This window comes from Chanos chanos, chromosome 6, assembly GCF_902362185.1.
Source record: "Chanos chanos chromosome 6, fChaCha1.1, whole genome shotgun sequence".
Lineage (NCBI taxonomy): Eukaryota > Metazoa > Chordata > Actinopteri > Gonorynchiformes > Chanidae > Chanos > Chanos chanos.
The window spans coordinates 14,841,154-14,866,709 of NC_044500.1; the positions used below are offsets into that span (position 1 = coordinate 14,841,154).

At 37.9% G+C, this 25,556-nt stretch overlaps 1 protein-coding gene across 1 annotated transcript in view; it reads left to right on the forward strand.

The window, feature by feature from the left end:
* The first annotated feature begins 444 nt into the window (after positions 1-444).
* cadm1b (cell adhesion molecule 1b) overlaps positions 445-25,556 on the forward strand; it is a 38,109-nt gene continuing 12,997 nt past the window's right edge. Inside the window, exons 1-9 of the mRNA XM_030778088.1 lie at positions 445-460; positions 3,123-3,143; positions 7,927-8,073; positions 10,913-11,065; positions 12,518-12,655; positions 14,443-14,601; positions 15,413-15,509; positions 15,663-15,829; positions 23,780-23,839. Of these exons, the coding sequence (XP_030633948.1) occupies positions 445-460; positions 3,123-3,143; positions 7,927-8,073; positions 10,913-11,065; positions 12,518-12,655; positions 14,443-14,601; positions 15,413-15,509; positions 15,663-15,829; positions 23,780-23,839 (958 nt within the window). The remainder of the gene's footprint in view (positions 461-3,122; positions 3,144-7,926; positions 8,074-10,912; positions 11,066-12,517; positions 12,656-14,442; positions 14,602-15,412; positions 15,510-15,662; positions 15,830-23,779; positions 23,840-25,556) is intronic.

Sequence of the window (25,556 nt, forward strand, 5' to 3'; positions counted from 1 at the left end):
TATATATATATATGTACACACATACATACACGTATGTGTGCTCACACACACACACACACACACACACACACATGCATGCACGTATGTGTCCGTGAGAGTGTGCGTGTGTACGTGTCTATAAATGTACATGTATCTGTATCTATATCCATATCCATTTGTCTGCGTCGATGTATGTATAAAGATGGCTGAGCTCCTCGGGCTAATGTTGTTGTGTTTCTAAAATATTGTTTATACAGTTTTATGAGTGTTAACTCCTGCTGAAATGTTTTTCACATTATTTAAGAGAACTTTTTTTCGATTTGTTTATCTGAGCGCGTTCTATCGGTGGACCCAGAAGGATAATATTGTGGTTCATGTCGAAGAGGAGGAGTAAACGAAGGAGAGGAAGACTGCAGCTTTAGCAGCTCTCCCTTGACCTCCATCTTTCGTGGACATGCTGAGAAGATGACGTTCCTGTCAGGTCTCCTCAATTTGACATCCTAATTATCTGTGCTCCTCTCTCCTGCCCCACTGACGAGTAGTGGCAGGCTGAAACATGTTCCTTCACAGCAGTTAGCACAATGAGAAAGACAGAACAGTGTTCCCTTTACAAGCACATATAATGGATGATCACACAGGGTGCATTACAGTGGTGTTAAGTGGGGCAAATTGAAGGGCAGATATGGGAGTTGCTCCAAAGGACAAAGCAGTGGCATCAAACCGTCACTAGAGGGATAAAACAACAGTAATAATGTTTTCACCAACCCCAGCTTTTACATTTTAATGAAAATATTCATGTCCACTGTGAAATATATACAGGCGGATTTTTCAAAAGCTGCGAAGTACAATGTATCTAATGAGTTTGGTAATTTAATTTAGGCTTAACGATATACTGATTTAATTTGGGTCTGTAGTGTGATAGCATTCAGAGCTAAGAATATCTACACAATTTCATGCTTTAACACTGAGTAGGTGGTATGACCTTGAAGAGGTTTGACTCTTAAGGATGATTCATTCAAAGAAGTTCTTCTTCTTCTCTATGCAACATTTTCAGTACCTACACAAAGGTTGTAAATCAGCCACTGCCTACTTATTTCAGTAGTGCATTTCTTTTGTGCATTTGGGAATTTTCATACTTTTTACTCAGTGCCAAAGGGTCTTTTAAGGATCATAGGCAAGTCGATTTAGTAAACAGTATGTGCATATGTCTTTGCAGCCCACTGAATGTGACACTGCACAGACTCTTGGCAGTCTTAGTTATGCTTTGATTTGTTTTTACCAGATTTAATTACATGCTCACTGGGCACTGTAAAAACATTAAATAGTGGGGGAGGGACAGGAAAACGACGTTTAACTGAGAAGTCCCTCAAGATGCATCATTCTGTACTGAATGTCAGTCCAAGACAATGCTTCTGAAAACATAGTTCATATAATGTCATGTGTTATGAATGCAACCAATACAAAGAAAGAAGGAGGGTTTTGTCTGTGATATACACTGCATCAGATTACATGGCAGAAATATCAGCCAATGGTATACTCCTATCCACACTGGCGTGGGTTGTTATTCGTTTAGCACATACAAGTACACATAATGGCTGAGTCATGGAGATTTATGTTACAGATGGTCTGTATGATCCTTTTAATGTAAATTTTTTAAATATTTTTTTGTAAAAATTCGATCAAATGTACAAATGAATTGGTGAAAAGCGGTGGCAGAAGTGTTGAGACAGGACAGTGGCATCTGGCATTGAGACAATAACGAGAGCTCGAACAATTATGTGTCTTGCTGTTCAGGAAATTATGTTCATGGGAGCCAATTTGGGTTCCTTGGGTTGACATACCATGCTCAGGTGTTTCCATTAAATCCCTTTTCAGAAACATTTTCTGAATCCACTGTCCTAACCTTTTAATTAAATGAAAGCACAGCAGGTCAAGCTGCTGCCTGAAGTCCAGCCACGGAGAGTGACAGGGCCTCACAGCATCTCACCTACACACAGAATACACAATTATGACCGCTCGGCTGGCTAGCAGGTGATAAGCTACAGACCACACTGAGAAATAACAGGTCAAGAAAAAGCTCCTCTCAAAAAGGAAACTCTGGAATTTGGACCTACGTATCACCAGACATTGTGGTGTACTGCTGGGAGGTTTTTTTTCTATTATTTTTGGTCTGTGGTTTTAAGCCATTTATAGTGTGTGTTGATGTGGGTTTGGGACCCAAATTCAGTTAAAAACAAGCAAACACTAACAAATCACAAGCCACGGAAAGCCAAAGTCGTTGTCGTATCCTCTTTTTTTCCGAATTCGGAATTACTTTGTAATAAAGTTAATGTCTAAGCTGTTTTCATTTTATTGGCTTCCTGATTACTGTGAACTGATCCTTTAAAAACGGTTGACCTCACGGGCTGAAACATATTACGTGCACTGAAATGCATCTTTTTACTGTTTAAAATCAAAGTATACGGCGCAGTATATGGGCACGTGTTTGACTGTTTGGTTGCACTTAAAATAACATCTGTTTGTAGTGCGGCTTCATCCTCTGTGACAGACAGATAACCAGGGTAGCTGCCTTCACATGGATGGCATCTAACGCATTTCCACTCAAATCTTACCATCAAATATCACACGAGAGAAGAGTGACAGCGTTGACACCTAATCACAGCTCAGCTGGCACACCATAAATCCTTACCTAATGCGCTTCAGGTAGAGAGAGTGTATCGACAGCTTCAGTCTCTATTTATAGCATTAACAATGCTGAGTGAATAAGCTGAGAGTCTGAAGGTCCTTACCTGCTGCTCTTGTGAAGTTGTGTACGCAGTTATAATCCTCATATAGTCAAAGCCTTTATGTTGAGTTTTATTGACATTACTGAGAACAAATCTCAAACATTAGATGTTTGTTTTAGATGCAGAGCTTCATCTATGTGGTTGCTTATCAAATTTCTTCTTCTTCTTCTTCTTCTTCTTCTTCTTCTTCTTCTTCTTTTTCTTCTTCTTCTTTTTCTTCTTCTTCCTCCTCCTCCTCCTCTTCTTCTTCTTCTTCTTCTTCTTCTTCTCATTATTATTGTTGCAGTGTTTCTTAAATGAAGCTAACGATTCGTTGTTAACTGTGTTTGTCTGTCTTCTTTCCCAATGCTTGTTCAGGAGCTACTCAGACCATGTCAGGTACACATACCTCTCTATATCTCTGCTAACATCTTTTCTCCTTATTCTCTGCTCTATTACCTTACATATATCGTATATACCATATGTCTTATATACAGTACATGCATTTCTTGCAGGTGTGGTGTCTACGTGTAGACTGTTTATCATTGGTTGCTGTTGTTGTTGTTGTTGTTGTGGCATTTTGCATGTTGCATGGCATGTGACTGAAAATAAAGTTTGCGAAAGATTAAATTACAATATTACAAATGGTTTTATGAGCAGGAGAATACAGGTTACATATAGTACATGCACTATTTTCTTTCTTCATATTTTTGTGGAAGAAAAACCCACAAAGTATAGTCACAAGTGCATCTCCAAGGAACAGTTCATCTAAAGAAATGTTTATGTTTCATGTATATTTTTGCGCTGCCTTCATTTACTACATCTAGCATTTTGCCATATCTCAGAAATGCCTTTGTTAATGTGTTGTATTTAGACATGAAAACATGACACTGGGAGTGAGATCTGTTACTTATAGAAGTACACTGCATCAGAATCGAGTACTCAGGCTTAAACTAGCCATCGTTCCTACCTGTGTCCCTGGTCCTTCATCATAACCTTGAGTTTGGTGAGGTCTAGAAGGGAATGAAAAAAAAAAAAAAGCAGGATTTTCTCAGTCTTTTTCCAAGGGCTTTGTATGTCACTCAAGTTGAGAGTTTTGTCGGAATGAATGGTTTATTTTGACAGAGGCAGTTCTTACCACGAGATCAACAAGTTGGAACATATATTTAAGGCTGTAAAGGAAGCCACAAATATTTATCCATGAAAAAAAGTCTTAAGTGATAATAAATTAATAGTTTTGCTCCAACTTGTTTATATACATTGTTACGTAAATAGTTACAGTTTCTATATCAATGACAGAAATTCATTTGAAACAATGTCCTGGTAAAAACTGTGATGTTTCACTCAATTAGAATCTCTGTACGTGCTGACACAAGCTGTACCTATGTATACATGATCACAGGTTTCACTATATCCAAACAAGAATCTATTGTGAAAATACAGTTATTAGTGACACTGAACATGAAGTGGGTCACACAAAAACACATTTTGTTTTAAACAGAAATTCGTGAATTTGGTTTAAGAAAGTACATTATCCGCCCCTCCCTTCCCACGCAAATCAATGGTCCTCCAGGAATGCTTTGTGTGAACGTCTACCAAGGTCATTTAAAATAAATTCTCTTCCAAGGTGAATGCTAACAGATGAGAATGTGAACATTGAAAAGGTAAATTTGAAAAAGAGTGAAGGCTGTGTTGGACGGCTTTGAGTGGACCTGAAAGAGACAGTAATTTCCATTTCTAATTGCTTTATTCTCATTTTTAAAGTCCTTGAAAGGATGAGCAAGCTCCCTCGTAAGCTGACAGATCCTCGTCCTGTGCACCTTTTTGCATTTGAGTACAACGGGTTTGTTTAAACTAGTGGGTTTTGAATATCAAAACTTTGTGTACGTAAGATCTCTAGCAATCACCTCAGTCTCCTTTAAATCAAGGTTTGCTCCCCACTGCATTCATGTATTTTGTTGGTCAAGGCCACTGATATACAAAGCTACTAACAAGGATTTAATTTTCATTTAAAGTTTAATGGGATATACTTGGCAGCCCAATGCTGTGGATACAAAACAGCTAATGAGCATCTACTTTTATTAAACTTTAATTTAAACAGACCACATGCACACAGTTTTGTTTTTAAAGCCTTAATATGATAATACAGTTAAAATACATATTTATTTCATCTATTTAAAGACAGTAAAGTCTTCACAAAGAACTGTTGCATCATGCAGCACATTTGTTACATGGAAGAGTGGGTGAATCGTGAGGACTGCTTGACTCATAAGCAGGAAGTGGAATGATTTGAGGCAGAATTTACTGTATTAGGAGAATCACACTCTCCTTTAATGTTTCCCAAGGGAGTTTTTTTTTTTCTTTTTCTTTTTCTTTTCTTTTTTTTTTTGTGGAGGTAACACATCCTCCACTCCTCTCTCTGTCTCTGTTTCAAGTGAAAATTCTATATTCTTATTCTCTGTGGTCCTTCATCCGTGGGTGAACCCAGACTGCTGTGCTTTGTCCCTCTTCACGGGGATGGCCATCAGGGACCATGGGCAGCCTGCCAGACTGCAGAGAGGGATTTTCTTGACAACTCCCATCCTCCCATGGAGCTATTGCAATGTCCTCGGCTTTATTAGAAGGTTGATAAAAGGCCCATTGAGTATATCTGCTATGGTCACTTCTCTCAGTAACAAGTCCCCCCCCCCCACCTCCCCATCTGATTTTCTTTTTTTTCTTTCTTTCTTGGCAGAATTCCTCTCAATAAACTTCACCCATTAAGGGATGAAACTGTTAAGTCTTATAATAAATATTTGTAGACTGTATTCTTTTGTGAATTGCTGCTTGTGTGCCACATGTATGCCCTGTGTGCTGAGGACACAAAAGCGAAGAGGGACAAACATTGAAAATCGATGTATGTATCTGGCTATGCCTCACTAAATTGCCCAAAACAGAATTAATGAAAACTCTGGCTTTGCATTGCATTGTATTGCATTGAAATATGAACAGATTTTTTTTTCCCCTTTGCAATATCCTGTTGTAACCAATAGCAAACATCTTTGATTCACCACTTCAGCATATGAAGCCAAAATTGCTTCCAGAGGTGAACCAAAGACTCTCATTACTGTGTTATTACATAGCACAAAATTGATAATCACATAATATGTGTAAAATTTCCTTTTCTTTCGGGTATTCTGTTATTACTAAAAAAAGCACACAGTAGAAAAGAAAAGAGTTGAGTGGGTTTTAATGTGCATTTATTGTGCCTTGGCGATGTATAAGCCCCTGGGCCTTTTATTTGCAGTTCTCTAAATGAGAGTTCCAGTCATGACAGTAGGAGGTCAGTGCTTCTTAGGGTTTGTCATGAGGATGTGTCAGTGAAGGACTGTACCCTGGAGACAGTGGATGAACTGAATAGAGCTATTCATTCTTTTGTTTGAACTACTTTTGGACAACTGATTGATGCTTTACATTGTTAAAATGGAGTTGACAGAGAGTTTAGGGAGGTAGCTTTAATACTACTTGATATTATAATGTGGTTCTTGGCTTGTACTGTAATATCTTGCACTTTTTTCGCTTCAGTAATGAAAAAAAAAAAAAAAAGACTCTACAGTGCTTGTTATCCATACCGCATACACAAACGCTGTTCTCACATGTGGTTGGATCTTTTCAAACGTCAAACTCTAGATTTGCGCTTCATTATATTTCCCTCATATGCTGTAGACTGGAGCTTTTTTTTTTTTTTTTTTTGTCTAAGCTTTCAGAGTCCCTGACAGCCTTTCAAGCCATTCCCCATTTTTTTTCCCAATGTGAGTGTGGCAGTGTGAAACCTGGCGTCACGGATGTTTAACCTCAGGCATGGTCACACTTCGCAGCAGCAGCGGTAGCATAGCACGTCTCGCAACTCACAGACACACTCTGCATGCCCTGCCTGTTAATGCTTGTGTGTGTGTGTGTGTGTGTGTGTGTGTGTGTGTGTGTGTGTGCATGTGAAGCATCAAGCCTTTTAGGGTGAGAAGGACACGGGCATTAAATATATTTTTATTCTTCGTGGCTATTTGTTGTGCTCCACACTTGATCGGGTTCATCTGAATTTTCGTTAGGCTGGGCTGCCTTTACTTAACACGGTTTGGGAAATTGAGATGCTTCTTTAATACTCTGTAAATGTCAGGGAGCTTTGGAGGTGTCTGATAAATCAGGCATGCAAATTTGCAGTGGTTGTTTTCTTATGGCTGACAATGCTAAGAGCCTTGTTCTTCAGGGTGTGTGAATCCCCAGCATTAAAATGCATTCTCTAGTTCTTAAAATCCTCTCAGCTCTGAGTCTATAAATATAGAACAAGGTGACTCTCTGTATCTCCACTTTTTTTTTTTTTCACCTGGAAGGCTTATTGGATCTCCGTTTTGTATGTAAACGAAAAGGGATGAATGCGGTAACAGACTCTAATTATCAACTGTTGCAGGCTCACAGTGAGTGAAGTGCAACAGATAGGATGTTTGTGCACGCAGGCAGTGTGGTTTGTATCTCCAGTCTGGGTATAATGCGGTGAGGAGCCTGCTGCTGATTGCTAGCTTCCATCACCTTGTGTTTAGATGGAGAAACCTGATAAAGTCCTGCCTGGAGCTGCAATTACCAGCCGGCCCTCCCCCTCTCTCTAGCTCCCAGAGCTGTAGAGCTATAACCCAGCTGCTACACAGACTCACGTGAAGTACACAAAGCTGTAAAATCAATATGTCCAAACAGAGCTCAAGACCGTTACATCTTAAGGTTGCACGTGCATTCACTGGTAACACGCGGAAGTCCGTAAAAGGGAGAAATATATGTTCATGTCAGCAAAATGCGTAGAACGATATTCCTTTTGTGTATATTGTGAGTGTATGCATACAGCCTGAGTGGACAGTTGGGGCCAGAATAACAGGGAATAGGAGATTTTTATTCTATTAAACATATATGAAATGAATTTGCCTATTGTGCAAACAAATGCGGTATTTAATTACTTTCGTGGATAGAAAGGTTAACATTTCAAACTGTTGGAGGTTGAATAATGACCTTAATCTAATCTATTTTAAGCATCTACACATTTCAGCAGCATAATTTTTTCACAGACATTTCACCCTTGAAAATACTAAGATGTGCAGTGGCTTATTTAAGCATGAGTATCTTTTAACTCTCACTGTTTGGTCTCTCTTTGACACTCCAGCGCAGGGTCAGAATTTGGTGACAGATAACGTATCAGTGATCGAGGGCGAGACAGCCACCATCAGCTGTCGAGTGAAGGATAACGATGACTCCGTCATCCAGCTCCTCAACCCCAACAGACAGACTATCTACTTCAGAGATGTCCGGCGTAAGTACTGTTAAGTCTCTCCAGTTCCACTCTGATCATGTCCATGGACAACATCTGAAGAGTGCACAGAAAGAGTAAAAAGATTGAATCATCATTATTTGAATAAATCATCTATTTCAACATCTTTCATGCTCTCTCTCTCTCTCTCTCTCTCTCTTTCTCACTCTCTCTCGCTGTCTTTTTCTCTGTTTATCCATCTGTGCTGTCTCTGAAAAACTGTGCTTTTTTCTGTAAAATGTCCTTGCAACAAAAACAGAATTCATCCCATAGCTCATTTTGACACAAAGCTATTCTGTAAAGGTGTCTTATTATTGAAAAGGGCAGTGAGGCAGGGCATTGTTGACAAGGTCCTTTTGACCAGTGAGTGACAGTATGTAATTGTGTTATCCTGATTAGGGCATTCTGAACGCAGCCATTTATATTCCAGCCTAGAGATTGTTTAGATCCGCAATGGCGCACTGCATACAAAGCATATAATCATCTCTTCTTGGCCTAATAAGGGTCTTGATGAGTTGCTAAGTAATGGTCTGACCAGTAATCAGAGCTGTTTTGCCCCGTTTTAAGGAAACTCCCTCAGTTGTGACAAGGTTTTGTCTTCGTCCTTCATTTTGTAAAGTAACAGAAACATTTCATGATTATGGTTTTAAATTCAGGTGTCAATCTTTTTTTTTTTCAATGGGGTGTTGAACTACTTTTTCCACAATGTTATGCTTTTAACTCAGGTGTAAAGCATTGATAGACACAGAATGCGGTTTCTGCCGGTGTTTCTTTATACACAAGCTTCATCATAAATTCGCTGTGAAAATTATTTTCAGGGGGCCATGTTTTATGAATATGGACTATTTATCTCTCGTGTCCTTGTTTACTGCTGGTTGATATTAAGATTATCCAAGAGATTATGCATTTACATTAATTATGCATAACCATATGTCCTTTCTCGTTTTTCTCCTTTCATTTCTGTTTTACCTATTTTTACCATTCATCCGTAGCTCAAGGTGAAAAAATAATATTCTTTCCTCAAATATACAGCCAGTATTAAGAGGCATAAAATGAGAATATGATCTGGGCTTGTTATCTCACTCTCTTTGGATTCTTCCACTTGTAAGAAAGGATAAAAACACATTGTTAAAAGGTCAGGCTCCATTTTGCCATGTCTTTATCTGTAATCTAATTTATGTATCTTAGTGTTACTTAAGTCTCCTAGCAGGCATATTTCACTGCCAATTATACCTGACAAGAGTTCTACATCTCTGCTCCCTCCTTTTTGAAGAAGAAGGAGAAGAGAGCCTCTGCCTTGTAGTGCAGCCTCAGAGAGAAAGGGAGAGAGAGAGAGGGAGAGAGAGAGAGAGAGAGAGAGAGAGAGAGAGAGAGAGAGAGAGAGAGAGGGAGAGAGGGAGGGAGGGAGGGAGAGGGAGAGGGGGAGAGAGAGCTCTGACATTATTACTGTGGATGGAACTGGATGGATGCTCAACCTTCAATCTCTTTAATGCTGTAATGTTTTATTCTGTCTTATGTTTACTGAGCTGCCAGTTGAGTTTGCTGCAAGTATGGCCACTTGAACAATTCATAGTTTTAATGTTTCATCTCCTAAGGCTTGCACTGAACAATGGGAATAACTAAAAAATATTTGCACAAGTGTATGTGTAGACTTCTATAGACCTATTAAATATCTCACAATTCTTACAATAGCTGAGAATATATTTGCATTATGTTCAATAAGCCTGTGTACTCACACTATGTTACCATGGTACTGTTTGTACTGTGCTGTTACTTTGAACTGATGACTATAGTCCCCCTCCTTCAGCCATCCTTTGAGTATAGTCTTTGTCACTTCTCACTTAGAACCCTCTATAGTAAGTCAACACAAAACAAAAGAGGAGGGTACAGCCACAAAATCTCTGTTCAGGCATAAATTTTTCTTGTCGACATTTTCATCCCTAGACTCATCTTCCTGGCAAAAGACATAGAGAAAGTGTGTTATCACTTTTGGGTTCATGGGAACTCACTACAAACCTTTGCCTAGTAATGCTGTATTTATTTCCATGTATTACACCAGTATTTTCTCTCTTAGCGTTAATTTTGAGCAGGGCGGGGGAGGCAGGGTATTTAAGCTAAAGTGCATAGCTAACCACCTGGGACACTGAGCAATCAAACCCACTTACCATTATGCACTGTGAGTGTTGTGCCTTGCAATCTCCAAGGCTCTCTAATGATCTAGAATTATTTATTCACTAAGTTTTTTTTTTTCTTCCCCTTCTCCTCAGAGCTTTTGAATAGCTCTTGCAGAGACACATTGCAATGCGGTGTTGAATATAAACCCATAACTGTTCCTCTGTAACTTTCAGCACCTATGAGTGAGGAAGTTCAGGTAAGACCTGTCAGTGGATAAAATACCTCGTGTCAACTGCAACTCAGTTTGAGAGTAGTGCTTTCATCCCACGTAGTCTCCTCGCTCTCAAAACAAGTGGGGCTCATCGTTATTCTTAAGGGAGAAGACTTCCAAAGACTTCTCACATTAAGAGAGAGGGTTAAGATCAAGTTCTTACTGCAAACACTTGGAGGTCTTCAGGTTGTGATCAAGATTCAGAATTCTGACACATAACGGACTCGCACCATGTGTTAAAAGTTAAGCTTGATCTCTGTTTTTTTTTTTTGTTTTTTTTTTTGTGGTTTTTTTTTTTCAAACCTTCCTGTTATATAAGTCTTCACTCATTTGATATGACAGCACAACTTCTATCATTTCGCTTGCTTTTTTTTTTTTTTTTTTAAACATCATCCCCTTGAAATTCTGCATTGCCTGAGATCCATCTCTCACTTTTCAATGCTTGTGTTTTCTCAGCCTTGAAGGACAGCCGGTTTCAGTTGGTTAACTTCTCCGACAACGAACTGCGGGTGTCGTTGTCCAACGTGTCACTCTCCGACGAGGGCCGATATGTGTGCCAGCTCTACACAGACCCCCCACAAGAGGCATATGCCAATATCACTGTGTTGGGTAAGATGTATATATATTTTTAATACGTAATCATGATTTGTTATTTCTCCTATTGATCCATTCAGTCAATTGATCTTGTTTAATTGAATCCCACCACGACACAATATCAACCAATTAAACTCACGCTGTTTCCAATAACACAAGCTAAACCAAAAGGAACAGATGTGGAGCTATTGATATTTTCTAGACTCCATTTGGCTGTCGCATTGACTAAATTGTACTTACATGTTGAAAAAGGCTTTATTGAGTGATTTCACTCTTTAGAGTCAGCTTGGCACCGTTATGGGATTTTGCATGGAAAAGCGTAATAATAACAGGAACTTACTGTGATGTGTATTTGGACATCCTGGGAGGTAGGGCGGAACTGTGAGCACTTTGAAGTGATGACTCTATTCATAAAGATGATGTACGGAATAGAGTCACAGCATGGAGGCTCCACCAAAGCAATGTCAAAGCATAACGCCTGACATAGAAAAAGAGAGTTACAATAAACAACATTATATGTCAAATGTATCTTCAAATGTCAGTTGCTTCAGTGAATGAAGCTTAATCAAGATTTCTTATGTGGCAGTATCACACAGGTAGAGCTCTCAGTAAGGGGTGTGTGGAGCTTGAGCGTCTTTTTTATACACACAAGGTTTCTGTTTGAAGTCTTCCACTGAGCAGATTCTTGGGGAACCTGTTTTAAGGTGTGGAGTAACAAAACTCCTTCTCAGTAGCTGTGCATTTGGGTAACTCTTATACTCTACATATGCTTTAATTGTAGAAATTCATTCTCTGATGATGAATGATTGATATTTTTGAAAATCACTGTGATTCTTCACAGTATTTTAAGCACTCTGACCCAGATATGTTCACACAGCACGCAGCTATGTGAATAAAACACATGATGTTTTCATTCATCTCATATGACATGTTTTGCCATTCGATTTGAAATATGCATTTGTGAATATCATGCATATAAGATCTATCTATCTATCTATCTATCTATCTATCTATCTATCTATCTATTTATCTATCTATCTATCTATCTATCTATCTATCTATCTATCTGCCCACATGATAAACTGTGCATACATGTAGTGCCATGAAACATGCACGTATTAATATACATTTGTTGAGAGAATATGTACGAATATGTATGTGGGAGTTCAAAGGAGAACAATTATCTGTATTCCTTTGAGAGTTGGCCAGGTTTACTCTCCATCTTGTCATAGTCATTGTCAGATATCTGTGCATTTGCAGGCATAATTAAACAAATAGCGTGTTTATTAATTGATACTGCTCAATTCATAATATAATTAAAAAAGTACATCGACTGGCAAGACGAAAAAAAAAGGAAAAATACATTTTATAACAATTCAGTGATATGGCTTACATTGTATGTAGAAGATGAGCTGTTAGAGTCGAGTTTGACTGTTTTGACTCCTACTGCTGTTTGTGTTATGTCAGTCCCACCAGGCAACCCAATCATCGAGTCTCGAGAGGACATCGTCAGCGAAGGTAACGAGACAGAGATAACCTGTACTGCTATGGGGAGCAAGCCTGCCTCCACCATCATATGGATGAAAGGAGACCAGCAACTACAAGGTTGGCCAACAGTCAAATTCTCTAAACAATTCTGAGAACTGATTTTCCCAGTTTGTTCTGTCCTTAGCAGTATATTTATTTTCTTCTGAATGTTTTGATTATTCTTGGTCAAATAAGTATTTTAAAAGATATTTAATGAAGTCCATTTCAGGCACTGATAAGAAGAAAGCATGTGTAATGTAATAATGTGATTCCATGACAAGACAACATTAAAGAGTGCAATTTGTTTTTCTTTCTCTTTTTTGTGGTTTTCAATGATCTGTGAATAAGTAGCTTGGAATGAACTCCAACTGCTCACCTCCCACACAACAAATGCTGCCCACATATTACCTGACTACAGCAATGTAAGCTATAATGAGTGAGTGAATCTGCACTCTGGTTAATCTGCTCATAAATGCGTTCTCCCATTAGACAGCGGGGAGTAGCTGTTAAATAACACTCACAGGGACTGCTTAGTGAGAAAAAGCAAAGAAAATCTGCAGGATGCCTAACTGTTAAGCCACATTACCTTTCACTGGGACAGTTCCAAAGAAAATAGTTGTGGTATATTGGCATCTTTAAGTAGCTGCAGATTGGATTTTCAGTGTTGTTCTGTATGTTGACTCCATACATACAACTGCTAATATTCTGGCATTTGTACATTTTTCCCAGAGTTAATAGGCCACATTCCAACAATACTCCTACATAAATGCTGAAAAATGTTATTCGTGAAGGTAGCCTAATGACAAGTTATATTGGTGTTACAAAGAGTTGCGGCTTAGGTGATAGTGGATATGCTGATGGTGTTCTTGAACAGATTATTTTCTGTCATTGGCAAGCTTTTCAGTCTGACATTTAAGACAAATAATCTGTCAGCACTGTTGTGTAAAATCAGTTCTGAATGAGAATCAATATTGTTCCATCCTATGACTCAAACAGTAATTAGTGTAGTTTGAAGTTTGAAGAGGACATTGCTGATTGGTTAGAGTCTCTTTTAATCTTTTTTTTTCATTTTTATTTTACAGTTATTGTGTCATAACTAAGTACCATCATTTATTCTTTGCATATTTCTTGACTTGTGGAAAAGAACGATGTTGTAGGTCAAAGCAGGGCTATAATTATTTCTTCACTTCATTACTTATAAGCAAACCATCATACTCAGCACTACAATTAGCTTTCTGACCTGGTGACTTGTAAATTGTCTTTAAGTAAATGCTGCCACGACAGCTAGAGGCGTGATGTGCTACCACTGATCTGAGGGTGCCCCTGAATTCAGAGTCATCATAATCAGCTGCTTATAATTATGTACTACTATTCTGCAAGTCTGAGGGGCCACTCACTGCTTATGCAACTTAAGTATCAAGCAACTTTTTTAAAGCACTTTCAAATTATGTTAGTTGTTATTATTATTAGCAGTAGTAGAAGCAGTACTACTAGTATTAGTAATAGTATTAGTAATAGTAGTAGTAGCACTTTCCAATCAGTTGTCCACCATGTCTGTTTTGATAGTGTAAAAGAACATGTATTGCAATAGATGCAGCTTAACACTGCCAACATATTTACTCTGTGCAGAGGGCAAATAAATTTTTAAAGAATATGGCACATAGCCTAAAAACACATTAAATTAACAGTATGTTGTAGCCCCAGGCTTGTTTTTGCTACTGTGTACTTCCATGCAGCGTGAAGTGAGAATCTCTCTACCTAAGTGTTAAAATTTGAAGCGATGGTAGTAGTAATTTGTTTAAGACACTGACTGAACGGACAGCCGGCTTACTTTCTCTGGCATGCCTACCTTGTTTAAAACCCAGGCGAATCGACAGTTGAAGAGACATACGACAGGATGTTTACCGTCACCAGCCGGCTGACGCTCACCGTCTCCAAGGAGGACGACAGAGTGCCCGTCATCTGTATTATTGACCATCCAGCCGTGAAGGACTTCCAAGCACAGAAATTCCTTGAAGTGCAATGTAAGCCATCTCAAGTTTAGTATGAAATATAAAGTTTGTTCCCACGGTTACACCATATCTGTCTTCGGTTTTACGGCGTGACGATATGCAAGTAGAAAATGGAATTAATTAAGGAGTTAGCTTTCAAAATGAAGGATGAAAGAATTGACAGTTCCTAATTTGAAATGTGTTGACTGGACCTGAGGTTTTAGTGCTTCTGCCGTGCCGGTCTTTAAATAATGCATAACTCACTTTAAATAAAGCAGTGAAACACATGATATTGCATGGCAAGGAAAGTCCTGGAAAGGTTAACCTACCCTTTTGTAATCTTTGCAGAATATTAATTTATTCAGATAGCGGGCTGCTTTGCCTGACCTTTCTGAATAAAAGACAGGAAGGATCAGCTCAACTGAAACAGCTTGACATTTTGACTAGCACAGATAAAAGAGAGGAGAAGGAAAAAACACACCTTTCACTACAGTTAAATTGAGTGTTTGAATTCATAGCTGTGTCATATTCCCATGTGAGTTTTAGTCAGGTCCGCGTGTTTTGTCATAAAAACCACATACTGTAGTACAAGTGCTCTCTGGTTCAGTGATGCAGCTGACTTTTTGAGTGCTTATTCCACTTACAGGGATGGGTATTACTTCAAGATCGAAGGATTAGATTACAGTGACTAAAGAAACATTTACATGAATATATAAATAAAATCCCACACATTATTTTCATAGTAGAATGGTTGATGTCATTGTGGTAAGGACTAAATCAAGAAATTAAAGGATCTATCAGACAAGCAACCTCATGTAATACAACAGTTGTGTTTACTTCACAGATAAACCAGAGGTTAAAATTGTTGTGGAGTTTCCAGATGGTTTGACAAGAGAGGGGGAAAATCTTGAGCTGATTTGTGAGGCAAAGGGCAAACCACCGTGAGTTGTTTTTTTTTTTTTCTTCTGTTCAACGTTAGAATTTCATGTCATTGACTGTTTGCCGCTAAGAGCATGCATTACCATTATTATTTTTTAATTGCAGGTTTAAATCATGATGCTTTCATTTATAACTTGTATTATAATTTTTCACAGACCTCAAATTAACTGGTTTAAAGTGGATGATGTCCCACCCCATGCAGTGATTGCGGGTTCTCACCTCTTAATTGAAAATCTCAACAAGTCTTACAATGGAACATATCGCTGTGTGGCATCAAACTTAGTGGGAGAAGCCTACGATGATTACATCCTTTATGTGTACGGTATGTAGGAGAATTTTACACACTACTTCTTAATTAAAATCAGCTAAACTATTACAGGTTTTCTTTTTTTTGTTCAAATGGAAATGCAGTGCCACCCCCCCCCCTTACATTATCAAGAAGCTTGAAGGAAGCTGTTTTTTTTAACATATACTGTGTTTAGTCTTTGATTTCAATTTTGAACAAAAGATACATGGTTGCCTTGATTATAATTGTAGTCCATTCTATGCTGGGTTAAAATAGAACTTTTGGGGTTGTGTTTTTGAGGTGAAACAGACTGAATATCTTAACCTGTTATGTAATATATTTGTTATGTTCAGTTGTTAGAATCAGTTTTCATGGTAACAAACAGACTCTCTGCACGTTAATGTCTTATAGCATCAGATTTTTGGAGGGCTTGTAAGCTTTGCAACAATATCACATTTGGAGACATAGCGAATGTGTGACTGTCTCACACCCTTACCTGAGTGATGAGCTGCTTACTCACTTCTCTGACACCTTCAGATAGGCTTCCCACATATTCATCATAGTAGATATAAGCATCTGTTAGTTTCACATACTTCTCTCACCATTTTAAATAAAAACATTCCTCCACGTATATATATATATATATATACACACACACACACACACATATACATATATATATATATATATATATATATATATATATATATATATATATATATATATATAACCAAACACATATATACACACACACACATATATACATATGCACATATACATATATGTATATATATGTATACACATATGCAGCATGTGTGTGTGTATATATATAAATTCTAGTGGTTTATACATACAATGGTATGCTCAGCCATTAATTTCATTTTTGTTTCTTGGCAAATCTTCTATCAAATTTTCAAAGTTAGTAACTAATAAGCCTTTTTCTCCTTTGACAAATTTGCACATTTTAGGAATGGCTGAACTATCACATGAGAAATGTTGAAAATTGGCATGCTGTTTTAGTCAAAGCTCTATTAAAAACTCGACACATTTCTGTAGGATCTAGAGACTGTTGTTTCATTTTCTAAAGCCCACAGTCGTGGTTATTGCCTATGGGAGGCCTGCGGATGCTTCACTTTTTTGCAGTAAATAAAATGCATTTCTCCTGGTACATTTGTAAACCAATTCATTCACCAACACTGAAGATCAATTTTGGAACATGATCTTTCTCATAGGAGTGTAACAAGTGTGTAGACGTCTTGTAACTTAATAATATGCAGACTGAACTTATTCCTCCATGGTTTGTCAGTTTTTGCTTTTACCGTTGTTCTGCAAGAGAACCTAGCTTGTGTACAGTGGATATCCAGTTACTTCATGCATGCTGTGAAGCTGTGAAACAGTCCGTTAAAAAGAACCATCACCAAAGTATTTATGTTCTTTTCACAGACATTATCCTGCTATTCTCATTATCTATGCCTATGCATCAATATATTTTTAATTATATCCACACTACACACCCTGTTGAGAGAAATGTTAGATTTATTTAAATTGATCTTTTTACTTTCTACTTTTTAGAGCTTCAAGATTTTATGCACATATAAATTTAAATATATTAATAGAGAGGAAAAAATATGCCAAACTAAAGGGAAACTGATTGAAAATTGGGTTGTAGATAGAATGTTTTTGTATATTTTAACATAATGCACACATATCCACTGGCAAAGTCTTTTGTTGATATTGCAAATGTATCACATACAAAGAGAAGTCAGGTCTCAAAAGTACACTCTTTCTTTCTTTATACCATATTCATATACATGCTGTATTCACACCCCTGAAGAAACCAAGAGCACAGATGACAGTGACAATAGTGACATGTGTAGGCCTCACCACCTCAGACATAGACAATACAATGCTGTACATCACAGGTGTAAATGGCTTTCACTTTCATCTTTCCAGTTAGGGTGATGCCAAGGTGTTTGGGTGTTAATGTCTTACATCTTCTTTACACGTGTCTAATGCATTTGACATGTTACACTGATGGATATTTTAGCATTTTTGAAGTCAACCAGGTTACAACAGACATATATAGTTTGATTTTTCATGAACTGTTTTTCTGTGAGAGGTCTTCTTATAAACAATGGCTCTTTGGTTCAGTTTAGAATTGCCATGGCAATATAATGTCCAAACGTAATCTGTGACTCCCTTAAATTTGAATGCATACTACGTGCTAAAGATATACTATACTGTAAATTTGTGACATATTAATCTATCAGTGAGTACTATTTGGTGTGTATTGTTTTCTCTTAGTTTTAGGCAAAGCTCATGGTCATAATCTATGCATCTGACTCTCCAGTTGATTCAGACAGTTGATGTGATATGGAAATAGTTGGATTATTTTGGCTTTACAGCTCAGTCTTCTAAATTACCCTCTACTGCTGTTGGCATGGTTATTCTCCCATCTTCCTTTGTCATTTTTTTTTTCCATTTTGTGTTACACTGGAATGAAATAATGCTGCGCTACAGCTCTATTTGAAAACCCGTGACCCACAGTGCAAGCTTCTTGAGTTCAAGGAAAGGACCAAAGTAATATCCTCTCTTTGTTGAATGTTACAGCCTACTGTAATGGTCCCATTCAAAAAGATGAAATAGTCTGTATTCTTATACGGAGCTGTCTCTTTCTCAATCGTTGAATGGCTCAGCTCTCTCTCTCTTGCTGAGCAGGACCATCCAACCCAGGCAGAGGACAGGCCATTCCTTTCCTTTTCCTTCTCTTGAACGAATGAGTGCAGCCCAGTTGTTCCATGGTGAGGCATCCACCTTCTCACTCAAACAGTTAAACTGCTGGATATTTCCTCCAGGGGAACCTGCTAACACCCTTTGCAGAGTTCCAAGAACAATTGGGTTGTCCCAGATCTCACAAGTAGGTCATGACTACATGGCATTTGGAAGACATTAAACACACAACAAAAAACACACATTTTGGGAAATCCATGCACATTCTTGGAATAAAACAATGAAAATGGGGTCGCTTCATTTACTTGAAGATAAACATATGTTTCGTTGTCTCAGTTTGAATATCCCCAAGTCTGATCAGTGTCTATGGCATTTAGTAGGCAAAGAATTTTGAAGGTGTATGGTTTACAATAGCTATTATTAGATCGCCACCTTTGTTAGTTAGGACGATGCTGGGCTTTCAGAGATTATTACAAACTCAAGCTCTTGATCTTCCTCCAAACACAAGAGTGTGAACTACAGTGGTCTGCAGACTTTCAAGGTACACTTTATTTTATTCTCCTACGCTCTGTAAAACAAAAGTGTTGTCTCTGTGGTAAGCCTTGTTTCCATAGTTTGAGAGGTTTCAAATTGTGAGGCTTTCCTTATTTGTACATTGCATTGAACACTTATGCATCATTGAATCATTGCCTCGAGAACATTTTACTAATTAAATTCATGTTAAGTTCTTGGAAACTTAAACTTAGCTTGAGTTAAATTTGTAACATTTACTTGATCCAGTCAAGGCACTAAATTTGCCGAATGTTTTCAAGTGAAGTTAACTAATTAGATTTTACAGGGCACAGAAAGGTTGCTTTTTTTCTTGTTTTTTTTTTTCCCCAAAATTACAATAATAGACAATATGCAACATAACGTGAAAATAAACAGCTGAAGAATAAAAGGAAAGGGAGAAAAAAATAATATGCAGTTCTAGGTGACAAGTAAAATTCTGAATGCAAAACTTCTTACTATGGTAAAACAGGTGCATTCAGGTGTAATGCCTCCTTCGTGATCAAAATTAGACTTGCTCGCATGGCTAAAATTTGCCTGGGTCTGGTCTGAAATGTTTAATCTTCCTTGCTCCTCTTCCATTACTTAGTCTTAAACCGCCCCCCCCCCCCCATCTCTCTCTCTCTGTCTCTACGCTTCATACAGTGCTCTAAAAAAATGATAGCTCCCCTTTAGATGATGTTGGACTGATTGCTAATTGAATAATTAAATCAACTGGTATTTGATCTGTGAGGAGTGTGTGTGTTCAACTGATCTCTGAAGTTTTCCATTCTAATGTCAGTGTGGACACAAGCCATTTCCTTTATGAGGATTGTGCCTAATGAGGAAAATTATGTGAAGTGTTTTGGGAAGGATTAAATAAGGCTGAAATTAGTGGTTTAGCTTCAGTGTGTAAACAATTGAGAAACTCGGTGTCCTGAGAGGTAAATTTAAACTTATGGATTTGGGGTTAAATGCATGGAGTTCAAAATTTTCCGCTAACATTAGGTGGGGAACATTATGTATTTATGGTATTAATGCCAGCATTTTCCCCTGGAGAATTATGTCTAAATCTGATGCATGTGTGTAGTGTTTTTTTGCAAAAGGAATCAGCCACTGATGCAAAATGGTTTGCAGTTCAGTAGGAATTGTGACAAGTGAGCTAATTCACTAATACATTTGGTCCTTGTGTCTGTGGTTTCAGCCACAGTCTTTAACAAATTAGGTACACTGAATGAAGCAATTACTATGAAGTAATGAAGCAATCTGTGAAGGCTTATGTTGCTTTGACCTTTTTTGCTGTAGTATGATTTTATGATGTAAAAGCAAAATTAGAGGTTAATTTATAAACTAGACAAAGATGCTTCCTAAACATGTTCCTATGGCTTGTGTATGGATTGTATTTTACACCTGTGTTAACCAAGCTCAAGACAACTAATCTGGCTCAGTCAGCATGGAATATCAATTAAAATGTGTAAACGTGTAAGCTTTTTTTTTTTTTAACACCTAGATTGTGTACCATCTTGGGTCTTTAAGCATGATAATTGATGTAAACTATGTCCCTCAGAGTCCTGTCACTTCTAATTAAATAAGTTGGGGAAGAATCCACAGTAGTCTGAAGTAGTCTGGAATGTTGAATGTGGTAATAATAGCTTTTAATTAAAGTTTGAGGCATCTACACCTGACATTTAGTGTTAAAAATTAGACAGAAACCGTCAAATGCATGTTTATGTCCCTTGGGGAATCGGTTTCCCTGGCTAATCATGCAATCTAGATTAATTAGTGTGTGTCTGTTCATGTACTGTGTGTACTTTTCTATAAAAATCACAGTTGGGTATTCCTGGCAGGTGTATTTCAGCCATTGCACTTGTGCTGGTTCAGATAATCAATCTTGTTGAGTTAATTTGTGTTTATTTTTTAATCTCTAGCTCCAAATCCTTAATTTATTTCAATGTTCAATCTGTTTTAAACTGCCATTCAAGGAATCAAAAAATATGATTATGAGCACATGTTCGACAACAAACAAACAATCAAGTAATAAATAAAATAAAATGGAATAAAATAAATACAATTAGTGTTGTTGTAAGTAGATATATCTAATGACTAGATATATCTAATGAATATATGATTAGCCATATCATATAAACTGTAGTTTTCCTATTGTAGTTTTCCTTGAAATTTGCCACAGCTGCTTTCAGGTTATCTAAGCTTTTATTGACCTTACCTTTTACAGACTACCTTCCCAGTGGGCAACTTGTGTGTTTCAATTACAGTCACTTGGATTGTCTGTATGGTGACCTATGGAGGAGAAGAGAAGTCTTGGCAGAGTGCATGTCCAGTATTAACCTCTATATCCTGGCTCACCTGGGAGTTTTCCCCTCAATAAAGCTGCTGGAACAACATTTGTCTTAACACCTCTATGCTGAGTCATAATGAAAGCATTATGTCTTGATTAAAAATACACGTCTGGTGCAACAATTCAGTTCAGTTCAGATGTGACAGAGCCTTGATGACAGTAACCCATTTTGCACTGAAATGAACAACCTGGGCAAAACAGATTTTTTAGATTTGTAAAAAAAAAAAAGAACCTTACATTATACCCAATGTCCATATTCAGCTATAAGCTTGATCTGTGGCATGTACAGTAGCTTTAAATGGCAACACCTTCCTTAATCAGTAATCTGTATTATATAGTACTTTTGGAAAAATAGGTACATCAGGAGGGCATTATTTAGCCATTTTTCTCCAACTATTTTTCATTCACAACTTTTCTATGCATAGGATAAATTTAATGATTCAGGTGTCTCTTTCATGAAATGTGCTGTTTTCGTATTATAAAGAAAGGGACCAAGCAAGTGAGAAAGTCTGCTAAGAGCTCTGTAATTATTTGATATTTTAATTGAAATATATCCAAATAATTTCTGTACATTGGTGCTTTCCTTTGCTCAATGGATAGTTGTTGTCTGGTGTTCGACACTGATGAAAGCAGGAGAAAATAAACTCAGCTCAAAAAAACCAATATACGAGAGCAACCAAGTGCTAAAAATCACACCTAGCGTCTGTTAGCATGGAACTGAGAAGTCTCCTTGTCCTTCCTGTTTGTTTTGATTCTCTCAGTGAATTGGGATCTCACAGCACTGGCTTTTAGAAACTTTATCTTGTTATTGAAAAGCAATTTTGGATTTCAATATCACAATATTTGTCATGCGTTCTGTTTTAAAAAATTTAATAGGCTGGACTTTGAGTAATTTTATACTCAGGAAAATTATTTCTGCTTTTTCCATGATAAGTGACGTTATGGAGGAAGATGACAAACCAAGCTATTGTCTCGGATATCATCAAAAAAAAAAGGAAGAAAAAGAAAAAAAGCAGTGTTTATATTACCACAAGACAACAGCAAAATAGAATCAACAGACATAATTATAAATATGCAGCGTCTTGTGCTATTAGCAGTCTTACTTGTGCTAAGTACTTGTAACAGCCATTTTCTTAGTGAATGATTAGAATTTCTTACACTGTCCTCACAGATACAAATTCACTAACGGAAATATTGCATGTCCAAACACATTCATATTTCAGTGCTCATAATGCTGAGCCAAGAGTCACCCAGCTCACAAATTGCCCATGGAAAATTCTTGTTTGCTTGACTATTATGCATGCCACATCCCATTCAGACCTTTGTGTTGGCCATCTCCCCTGCATGCACAATCTCGCCTACGAGACTTTGACATTTCCAATACCCGTCTGTGATCGGTCAGAAGGCGTGAAATCCCCGAAATATTTTCATCAGAGAATCTGTCTCCGAGCTACCACATTCAGAGATATTATGCTGTCCTTGATGTTTTATCATTAGTTGGGAAGTGTTTGGGCTCCTACTGAGATCTTTTGATGGAGCACAGACAATAAAGTGATGGAGACAGCCAGCCAATTTTGCCTGCTGTGACTGCTCCCCAGTAAGGGGGCCTGCTATCTCTAGTAAAAGGGAAAAAAAAAAAAAACCATGTGGAATGATAGGTGTGTAGCAAACGTGGCTACACATACATAGTAAAATGCCTCACCTACTTTAGCCATTGATTTGTTACTGGCAGGAATTTTTCATAGTCTGTGAAAGTACCACTTATTTTATTATACTGAGCTAGTGAAATATACAGCCTGTGTTTATAAGTTCTGATAATAAATAAATAAATAAATAAAACATTGAGTCTTCACAATAGGAACAGAGTCCTGAGCAAAGTGAACACATTTCTTCCTAGCTCATGTGTAAGGAAATTGTTCTCTGTATTCGTGTGAGCAGTCTGTGGAAGGCGATACAGGTTTTTATTATCTGTCAGGAGCTGCAATGTCTGTGTTTTCACATGTTAAATACCCAATATCTTTGACGAGCATTCCTCCTTCCATCTTCAAAAGATCACATTTTTTTAGGTAAGTTAAATACAGAGATGTTGAATTGTTCTTTAATTCTGACATTTATTCTCATCTGAAGATTAGCATGACTGTAATCCATCTACATGCATATCAGAGACAAGGCACTAGAGGAGAGTACTCTTTGCACAACATAAAGGAACAATGCATCCCTGACAGTGGCAAATGGCCTTAAAATGGGATGAAATCTTTCTCACAGTTCCTTCATATTTTTCATCATTATACTAACATTCAGCTAACTCATAATAGCTCTTGTCATTTTTTCCTTTCTTTTCTTCTTATACATGTTTTATTTTTTCCATCTAGATGTTCTCACCACAACCCCTACACCCACTACCATCACCATCAACCCTGACGCCGCCCAAGGTACTGTACTGTATGTCATTTCGGCTTCAGGGTTTCACATCCCTCTCCTTACAGTCCTGTGTTCCGTTTTCCTCTTGGTATCCTGCTGTGTGTGTGGGGGCGGGGCGGGGCGGGGGGTTGTCGGGGAGGGAGTGAGGCTGCATGCTATTGTGTGCAGGATAAAAGACAACAGTGAGAAAAGGTGAAAGGTCAGAACACTCTGCAGGTCAGGCAAACTGGTCCAAATAAGATTCCGTCACAGATAAATGACATCACCGCCTGACGGTGCACTGCTGTCAGTGTCGTTGATCAAAATGCTTTCCCTGCCACACGTCTGATCTTTACGAATGCTCCGGTTCGCTGCAATATCTTATCAGGATCTGATGCTGTATCTCAACCTGGAAAAGAGAGCTGACAAGCCCTTCATATTTGGAATGGGCTAAAAGATACAGCAGATATTCATAGGGTTTTGTGTGTCATATTTTGAATTTTAAATGCACAACACAGAAATTCTAAACTTGAGGTTCCACCCCAAAAAAAAGGGGGTGGGGGGGGGGCATTTTCAAGATTTTTCCATAAGTCAGCAATGCTGTCAGTCGACCTAAATAGAGATTCTTTTAACAAGCTTGATTCTTAGTTGTGTCAGTGCTGAGTCTTAACATTTTGAATTAATAATAACCAAAGTGCTGAGTAACACTTTATTTAAAGTATGCATGAATACATCATGAGCTTATTATCGGGTATAATATAACTTTTTATGATCCTACATAAAGCATGATCATCTTAAAATAAATTTGAGGACACAAGGCATTTTACTGTATCATACCATATGCTTATAATAGATTATACATGTGTTAAATAGTAACAGGGTGTTATCTCAATGGATTTTGATTGGATAAACCACCAGCAGAAATATCACTAGAAAGAGACCAATCAGAATAAGAATAAGAAGTGTCCAAAAAAAAGTGTCAAATATCTTTGTCAAAATTACGGATAGATACTGAATGTGCAAGAACAAGCTTTAGATCAACCCAGAATGTCTGAGTCCCAAGACAGACCAGGAACGGTACACAGTCATCCAACTTATTAGGGCAAGACTAAAGGCTGATTTATACTTCTGCGTACGCTCTACGTGGAGCCTACGCCGTAGCCTACGCAAATGACGTCTGCTTCGCTCCATAATGAAACCTTCAAAACGCTAGTGTTGATTTCCTCGTGCATCACAAACGATGGAGTAATGTTAAATAAAAAGTCGGAATTCAGTCCTTGCACAGCAAAATCTGTAAAACAAGTTTTGCGTTCAAAAGAAGGGGTTCAGTTCGGCATTTTGCTGAAAATTTCTAATCGCGACTGAAACTGAGTGGATCACGTTGGAGTAGGCGCTAATAAATGTTGAACAGTTACTTTTACTGAAATTACTGCAACACAGAAAAGAGAAGACATCGGAGGAGACGGTGTGTACGACCACTGAACCGATTGAGCAGAAGGAGGGTGAGCCTACCAAGCGGACCAATCACAGTTGTTGTGGTCTGCTTGAGGCGCGTCGCAGCGATGCATAGTTACATTTCTAGGGAGGTGCGCGTCAGGCTATGGCGTAGGCTACGGTGTCGGGTACGCGACTACAGAGAGCCTACGCCGTATCTATTGCGTAGATTCGACGCAGAAGTATAAATTGGGTTTAAGACTGAGCAATCAAAAACAGGTTGTGATGAAAACAAAGGAAGGCTAACTGGAGCAG